At 37.7% G+C, this 8678-nt stretch overlaps 1 protein-coding gene across 2 annotated transcripts; it reads left to right on the top strand.

Annotated features, from left to right (window-relative positions):
• The first annotated feature begins 2898 nt into the window (after nucleotides 1–2898).
• Nucleotides 2899–8222, top strand: LOC134626181 (beta-1,3-galactosyl-O-glycosyl-glycoprotein beta-1,6-N-acetylglucosaminyltransferase-like). Of its 2 annotated transcripts, none has more exons than XM_063471757.1 (5): nucleotides 2899–3256; nucleotides 4097–4481; nucleotides 4591–4684; nucleotides 6163–6567; nucleotides 6687–8222. In XM_063471757.1, the coding sequence occupies exons 2-5, from the start codon at nucleotides 4174–4176 to the stop codon at nucleotides 7170–7172; spliced, it is 1293 nt and encodes a 430-aa protein (XP_063327827.1). In that variant the 5' UTR covers nucleotides 2899–3256; nucleotides 4097–4173; the 3' UTR covers nucleotides 7173–8222. The 2 variants fall into 2 exon arrangements, with proteins under 2 accessions (XP_063327827.1, XP_063327826.1); XM_063471756.1 differs by having other exon boundaries at nucleotides 3881–4481.
• The last annotated feature ends 456 nt before the right edge of the window (nucleotides 8223–8678 follow it).

Here is an 8678-nt window from a genome sequence, read left to right as displayed (position 1 = left end):
AACTTGCACCAGCCATAGACACAGGAGGGAAAACTTCCCAGAAACTGACATTGTAATAAATTAATCATGCTAAAGTTGCCTCTACGCCTTTTTGGAAAGGTCCAGAGCCTTTATACAGAGCATATGCCAAGCAGACTTAGTGCAAGATAAATAATATGTAGCCTTAAAATTTAACATCTAGAGTTTAAAGAGACGCACAGGTCAGTACCTTCGCTATTGTCTCTAAACATTAAGATCCATTAAAAATCAGTTTTATCAACAGAGGACCCATGAAACGAGCAAAGCTGACAATTCTGAAGAGCACGGTGCATGCTCTCATTTCACAAGTGGACCTACATTTTCCAGAAAGACCACACAGTTAAAACCTGTAAAATACTGAATTAAGAGTTTTGCACTATGTTTCACCAAGTTAAAAAACAAATCCAGCAAAGCTGCTTCTACCAAAAGCATTTATCTTTCAGATCAGTGTCTAAAAAGCACCATTAAAAAAATGTGATCCTGCATTTACAAAAGTAACTCATTCACAGTGAAAACCAAAACGCACACAGCGTTTGATAAACAACATTAAAATAATGTATTGCACATCTATGTTTTAAAAATGGCATCAAAATTCAATGCGTATTTTCTCTAAAAATTTACGGTCGAATACACAAACTAACGTGCGGGTGTCAGGCTCAAGGATAGAGTTTGCTGGCTTTTATAAACCTTTATGCCTCTTCCCCCACCCCAAAGCACAGACCTCAAATTCACCTTAACTACCCCCCTCCCCAAAGTGCAGTTGTTAAAAACACACAAAATCTACCATTTCGGTTAGAGTGTGTAAAAACACTATTGCAAAAGTAACTCCTGTTTGTATATATTCACACTGAAAACTAAAACGCATCGGCTGATAAACACTAATTAAATAATGCGTTGCACATCTGTGTTTTAAAGAATGTCTGGGAAAGCCCTCGCGTATTTTTGTTTTAATTATTTTAAATTTTAACTGAAAATTAATGCGAACTAACGGCGCTGTTCTTAGGTGAAAGTTTCTTTTGGGGGGGGGGATGCAGTTATTTAATGAAAGGGATAAAAGTTTGGTCTCTCTCCACATCCTTATTCACCATTTCTTGAGATAAACGGCGTCTTAAAGTCTAAAACAGCCAGCAATGAGTTGTTAGAAACAATGCAACAAGGTTGGGGAGTCGCTTAACTAACCGTAGAAAATCTGCTTATAAAGCACACTGCTGTTTCAGTTCGATTATCTGACAACAAAAGTCTTTCTATAGAATAAAAAGACAAAGAAATTCCTGTTTGTATAAATTTACCATGAAAAACAAAATGCCTACACCGGCTGATGAACCTTAATTAAAAAACACCCTGCTAGGAGGAAACAGAGCATGCGCAGTGGGACCGCACGGCCACAGGAAGAGCCCCATTTCGGAAGAGTGAAAGCGCGTACATGAGAGTGCATGCGCGCGTGCTCGTACGTGCACAAGATGCCAGTTTTTAAGCTCGGCAAAGGGGGTGTGGGGGGCAATCCCCCCAGGCAAAAACCCCCACCCCTCCCCTGACCTCTGACCCCTCACCCCCCCCCCCCCTCCTCCCCCAAAAAGGTGCCATATATATTCTTCTCAAGTAAACAAACAATAAATATTTAAGAGTAAAAAAATAAATATACACTTTAGGACCAGGGGTAAAGGGATCAATAACAATTTAAAATGTATATTTTATATTTTGTTGATTTAAAGTCTCACACACAACCCGTTTTTAAAGTTTAAAAAAAAAGAGAAAAGAAGAGGAGGAGTGTAGCGACTTCCACAGTCGCTAGAGGCCGGGGATGGAGCCTGCCTATTTGCCTGACGTGCTGTCAACTTTACGCAATAATGCGAGAGGTGGAATTGCTTGCTTGTTTATTAAAGTGCTTGAAAAGTTTACAGAGCAATGTGATCGGCTCGCGATTCAAACTCTTAAAACATCGCAGGCTCTAATGCAACAAGGGGAAACTCGTTGTGCTGCGGTCAACAAAAACTACGGCTACCCAGCCCTCCTCTCTGTCAAAATCAAACCAGTGAATGACAGACTGACAACGCCGTCTTAATGTCACCGCTAGCACCCACGTGACTCCCGTTACACATCACCATAGCAACCAAACAAATGAAAACCCAGTGATCATTAAAATTCAATACATTTAATTATGGCTCCTACAAGGAGAAACGAGCAAAAGATACAGGTAAGCAGATGTGTCATTGGATAATGGCAGGTCATGTATCCTAAAACATTAAGAATCAAAATACTTTATTAACCCCTAAGGAAATTATGTGGGCTACAGTTCCTCCAAGAAGAAATGGTAAAAATAGTAACAGTAACAGACTAAACTCCAAACATTACATTATGTTACAGATTTTAATATTAATTAGTCATTGTTGATTGTTGATTTGTCCTGTTCTCATTGTATGATGAATTATGATGTCTGTTTAGTAGCCGTTTGCATACAATGCATACTCTCCCTCTCTTCATATGTGTGTGTATGTGTGTGTGTGTGTGGGGGGGGGGGGGCGGCGGAGGGCGCCAGAGGGAGTGTTTGCCCAGGGCGCCAAACAGGCTAGGACCGCCACTGCTTCCATTGGTGTTAATTTTGCACACGCATTCCCCAACAAGAGAATCACCACAACATAACCTAAAAGACCTACAACTTAATGCACACATTCGATTTTTATAGGGGTTTTTCTTCCTGGGATTTCGCACAACCCAGGAAAAATCATTAATACATAATCGGCTTGGATTGACAACATTATGAATTAAGTGTGCACTATTCGGAAGCAGCCCGCCCCCATCAGGATGTGTGTGTGTGTGTGTGTCTTTAGGACGGGTTGTGTGTGAGACTTCAACACAGCAGCAAGCAGGCGCACCGAGGACCCTCGCGCTCACTTTTTGCGTATATGTGTATGATAGAATTTAGAAAACACATCGGTACAAATTATAAGCCTGTGTCATAATGTCTTCTGTTTTTGTGTTTGTTGGTTTGTTTTTATTTAGTTTTTTTTTTTTTGCGAGCTGGTTATTAGATGAATCCAGAAGCCAGAGAATGCCCCGCCCTTCTCTGTTGGTCTCCACCCTGTGGAGCAAGCAGTGGGCGCACCTCGCAAATGGAGGGCGCGCTTACTCCCCGCAAATGGGCAACTGAAGGACTGAAAGGTTCCGCGGAGGTTAAAAGGAATGCCAGAGCAAACTATGATAACAAAATAAGGATTTTCTGCGACAACGAGGATCTCAGGTAGGAAGTATTCACTTTTTTTTGTATTAAGTCAGGAAAAATTCAAAATGACTATCATCAAGATCAAGAACAAGAACTTTATTAACATAAATACTGTGAAACAGTGGTTACACTGAGAAAGCATGTCATGATTTACACCGCTTTGGAGTATAACTCATTTACATTACACATTGTTTTTACCTTACAGAATGTTTCATTTTTTAAATTTTTTTAAAAATGCGTTTGTTTAATTTTCAAGTAATGCAAATTCCTGTTATCTTACTGTACATGTTGCCTAAAACTATTTTTAATGTTTTTAAACTATTTTTAAAAATTAAAGTTTTATGTTGGCTCTTGTTCTAAACTCCCGATTTTTACATTTTCCTAAGTTTAAGATGTTAAACTGAAAGTCATACTAAAAGAAAAAACACATAACATGGAAGAGAAAAAAATGTGGATTCAAGTGAATCCACTCAGATTTACGATGTTAAACGACAGAGATTTCCAAACATATAGTGTTGCTTGGCATTTGAGTCCAACATCTGATTATTTTGTTCTAAAGTTCTAAAGAAGTAGCGTTTCACACGGAAAAAAAAAAGTGTGTCTGTGTATGTTTTCCTTACTCACATCATCGCTTGGTTCCAGGTGCAGTAATGGATGGACTGATTTGCATACCTTCATAAGATAAGATAAGATAAAATAACCTTTATTAGTCCCACACGTGGGAAATTTGTTTTGTCACAGCAGGAAGTGGACAGTGCAAAAGTTATGAAGCAAAAATTAGAATACAATAAGAATAAATACCGTACACAACTCATGAAAGGAACAAACATTAATCATTATTATTTTGTTGTTTCACAGGTGTCTGACAGACATTTTTAGCAGCTATTACAAGCTTTACTATTATTGTATTTGAGATTTTCTACTTACTGTAAATAATGCGATATTTAAAACGAGGCTGCTGGCTACAATTATTCAAGTTCAGTGCTATACTGGGATCACTATGGATACTTTTCCTACTTAGTCAGCTAAAAACAGGCAAAAGTCCTGCCTACATCCTCAAGTATCAATGGCTAGTTTATACCGATGAAGATGAGAGCCCAGCGAAAGTTTGCAACTGCTCAGCAATCCTGCAGGGAGAGAAGGAGGCATTGCAGCAAGCCAAATTACTGACCATCACCAAAGACTTCCAGAAGGTTATTCAGATCCCTGATGAGTATTACATCAGTGTAACCCAAGACTGCAGGTTTGTTGCTCTAAATGGCAGCTTTCAGTAACTCTTTAACTCTTGGTCATGATTTTAATATATGGACTTTTAAAAACAACGTTACTTCTTCAAAACTGTGAATTTACAGGAAATTCCAAAAAAGTAGGAAATACATAACATTCCCGTTAAGCAAGGAAGAAGAGGACTTTCCTCTGGCTTACTCTATGGTTGTCCATCACAAGGTATGTATTTTGTATAATCAAATTTTACTGCAAATCTTTGCAGTAGATGTAAAAGGTGCTTACATTTGGAATGTTTACATTTTAAATTTCAAAATTTTCCACACACACACACACACACACACACACACACACACACACACACACACACACTGTAAAACTCAATAAATTAATTTAACTCAAAACCTTTGGTGAAACTGATTACATAAAATATTTTAAGTAACTAAAACTTAAAAATAAAAGTTAAATAAACACTTTATTTATTAGCTTTAGATAAATATTTTTAAGTACCATTGATAAATGTTTTTATGTTATATCCACAGGTTTGGTTTAGTACTCTCTACTTCATATTTTGAGTTTCAAGTACAAATCTAGCTTAAGTAACTTTCAGGAATTAATATTTAGTTTCAAAATGTTAACCATTTTAAGCTAATACAACTCAAAAATTTAAAATACAAACTCTTGGAATATCCAAATCTACTGTGTTTTGAATTCTATATAAAAAAAAACTGTGCCCAAAATAATTGCACTTGTAAAAACATAAGACAGAAAACATAAATTCAAGTTACAAATTTATTGAGTTACTTTAACACATAGCTTTTCTGACAAAAAGCCCAAAGACATAAATCCACCACATTTTATAGGGAATAATGTCAGAAATGCCCAGTTTTGGCACAAGGTTACAATATTAGAAATAAAGAATTTCACAACATGTTTTAAGAGTATTCAGATTTGATTAACACATGAGTATGGCCTTTTTATTAAAAAAACAAAAGGAAAAGAAAATCCTGCATTATTAGGTGGGAAAACTGAATGAAAGTAAATTACCGTATAGTGCAGCTAATACACTGAAATATAATTGGTAACCTTTTTAATATACCAATACTGTGGTTATGCAAAATGCACATTTGTAGAGTCCAATCACAGTCTCAACAACAGAGCAATAAAACTTTAAATAGAAAAATACTTCTTTAGAAACATAAAACAGAGTGTTATAAACCTCCTTAGCGCCTTATGTCAGTTATGAGTAGTTCAGGAGGAACGTTCCTTAAGTGACATTCAAGATCCCACCTAGAAGCCAGACATGTAGTGAGATTGTCCTTCATTTTCTGTATGGATTTACAGTTATCTGACTAAAAACACAATCAAAATCAACTAAAACACAAGTGATGATGGGGGGAAAAAAAGAAAGATAATGAAGTATGAAACAGAGTCTGCAAAGATTTCTTTATTCTCTCTCTCTCTCTCTCTCTTTTTTTTTTTTTAACTTATCTAGACTTGGAAACATGATAAACTGAATTACTTGCTTTAACAGGCACTTGAGGACTGTGTAGGAATATATATATATATATATATATATATATATATATATATATATATATATATATATATCTCAAACATTCTTCTCCATTAAGTCATTAGTACAGTACAGTTCCAGCAAAAACATTTTACAAAGAGAACTAAATTATTTTTATCCATAGGTGCAGAACTTTGAGCGACTACTGCGAGCTATTTATGCACCTCAAAATATTTATTGTGTCCATGTGGACAAAAAAGCACAGGCCTCAGTCTTTGCTGCCATCAAAGCCATTTCTTCCTGTTTCTCAAATGTGTTCATGGTCAGCGAAGCTATGAATGTGGTCTACACTGGCTGGACACGTGTCCAGGCTGATCTTAACTGCATGGCTGATCTCTATAATACCAGTACGACATGGAAATACTTCATCAACCTCTGTGGTCAGGATTTCCCTCTAAAAACGAACTTGGAAATTGTGCAAGCTTTGCGTGCACTAAAAGGAGGTAACAGTTTGGAGTCAGAGGAAATGCCTCAAGGAAAGAAGGGAAGAGTGTCTAATGCTCACCAAGTAGTTGATGGAAAAGTCCAGGTACTTCATTTGAAGATTTTTTTACATTGTATCATGTAGCTATTAATCAATTCACCTTGCTATTGTAAAAAACTTCAATTCCACTGACTCACCATCATGTTAACTTTTCAATTTCCCAGCCAATAGGAAAAACAAAGGATCCAGCTCCCTTCAATCTGCCCGTACTATCAGGAAATGCCTATATTGTGGTCAACCGCGGTTACGTTCGCAGTGTGTTCGAAGACAAGCGAATACAGGCCCTCATTGAGTGGGCCAAAGACACCTACAGTCCTGATGAGTTCCTGTGGGCAACAATACAACGAATACCTGGTGTTCCTGGCTCAACATGGCCCAACCGTAAATTCGACATGACGGACATGAATGCAATTGCCCGGATGGTCAAGTGGCAGTGGCACGAGGGGTCGGAGGGTTCCCTGCAAGCAGTATACCCAGAATGTAAAGGCCACCATGTCAGATCAGTATGTGTGTATGGTGCTGGAGACCTGCAGTGGTTGATTGAACAGCATCACCTTTTTGCGAATAAGTTTGATGCAGACAGAGATCCCATTGCTATCTACTGCTTGGAGAAATATCTGAGACACAAGGCACTGACTGAGTTAGTTTAGGTGGAGTCATCATCTATTACTAAAGATAATTCCAATAGACACTTAAGTATAAACACATTCTTTCAATGTTTATTTTAAATTAAATTGCTAATATCAATATTATTTATATTATTAATATTAAAATGATTTAGGTTTAGGCTGTAATTATGTAGAGGACAAAATACACAGAGAACTGGCAGGGAAGTTGATTGCAGTCTATGTAGAAAGAAAAATCTGGGTAAATGATCTAATTTCCAGAAGAACTTCAACTCTAAACCTTCAGCCAGACCTACGTCAGTATATCAATATGACCAAAAATACTCTGAACTATGTGCCTGTGTAGCTTGCATAGATATAAACATAAAATATATGCAGTTAGTTTACATGGCCCTTAAATCACCACAACAGTTACCAATATTAGAGACACAACTCCAACAACTAGGCGACCACCTATTAGCAAGCACTTGGCAACACTGGGAAGGAAAAAATAGCAGGAAGAAATAGAAACAGGCTCCGGGAGTGTCTGTCTGCACTTCCTCCCATTGTACAAAAATAAAGCCAAAATATTTTCTTTGTGAGCTGCTATGCTGCACTTTTGGAACCAGAGCCTGCACAAGAGTAACTTGAGGTAGAGTGGCTGTGTCATGCTCACTCCCTGGACATCATTGGTGTGTCACAGTAATTTCAAACTAAAAACATGAAACAACTTCTGCTACAGATCAACTCTGTTACTTTATTCTCACAAGGACAGAAAGGGTGACAGCCTTGTAAAAACTTAATATAAAGACTTACTGAGGTGCTAAATGAGATGAGAAACCTTGCTGTGAAAAACTATTTCAAAACCAGATTGGCTGTTCTGTTTGATGTCTGTGTGGGCACAGTTTTTTGTGTATGTGAACAGCACACAGGATTTAATACATGTTGAAGCAGTAATGGAAATAACATGCTGAATTCATGTTTTCTACTCATTTTAGGACTACATGTATGAAGACAAATACTTGATGTTTGCTGTCTGTTGTTTACCTACTGTGACATAATTTAATTTGAAAATACTTCAATAAATGCTTTTAACCTAGATTACATCTCCTGTGAGGTTGCTGTGGCCTCTTGGCTGTCTTACAAAAGTGTATGGTTCCAAATATAGGGGGATCACACTCCTCAGGCTTCAAGGGAAAGTGTGCTGGAAAGGAGAGTCTGGACCTCAGAGTCATGAGCCCACTGCAGGTCAGGGATGAGTTCCTGCCCCAAGTGGAGGAGTTTATGTATCTTGGGGTCTTGGATGCTGCCTGGCATCATACTGGGTGAGGTGTTCTGGGCATGTCCCACTGGGAGGAGTAAATCTTGTCCATTTTCAGTTTGTGGGTAATCTATTATTTTCTTTCACAACTTCTAAAAGTTTTAAGGGGGCATTGCCCCCTCTTGCCCCAGCGTATAGCTGGGCCCGAGTCTGTTGTGAGGATTTTATATTTGTGAGTCTTCTGACTGTATTTGTCACAGGACACGAAAACGGTAAGTAAACTAATGACA

This window comes from Pelmatolapia mariae, linkage group LG4, assembly GCF_036321145.2.
Source record: "Pelmatolapia mariae isolate MD_Pm_ZW linkage group LG4, Pm_UMD_F_2, whole genome shotgun sequence".
NCBI lineage: Eukaryota > Metazoa > Chordata > Actinopteri > Cichliformes > Cichlidae > Pelmatolapia > Pelmatolapia mariae.
This window is presented reverse-complemented; position numbering and strand designations above follow the sequence as displayed.

Bases quoted from the DNA above. Each gene is read 5' to 3' on its own strand.
- LOC134626181 (XM_063471757.1), top strand. From the start codon at position 4,174: ATGCGATATTTAAAACGAGGCTGCTGGCTACAATTATTCAAGTTCAGT. The intron at 4,482-4,590 runs GTTTGTTGCTCT...GTGAATTTACAG, and splicing joins AGTGTAACCCAAGACTGCAG to GAAATTCCAAAAAAGTAGGA. The intron at 4,685-6,162 runs GTATGTATTTTG...TTTTATCCATAG, and splicing joins CTATGGTTGTCCATCACAAG to GTGCAGAACTTTGAGCGACT.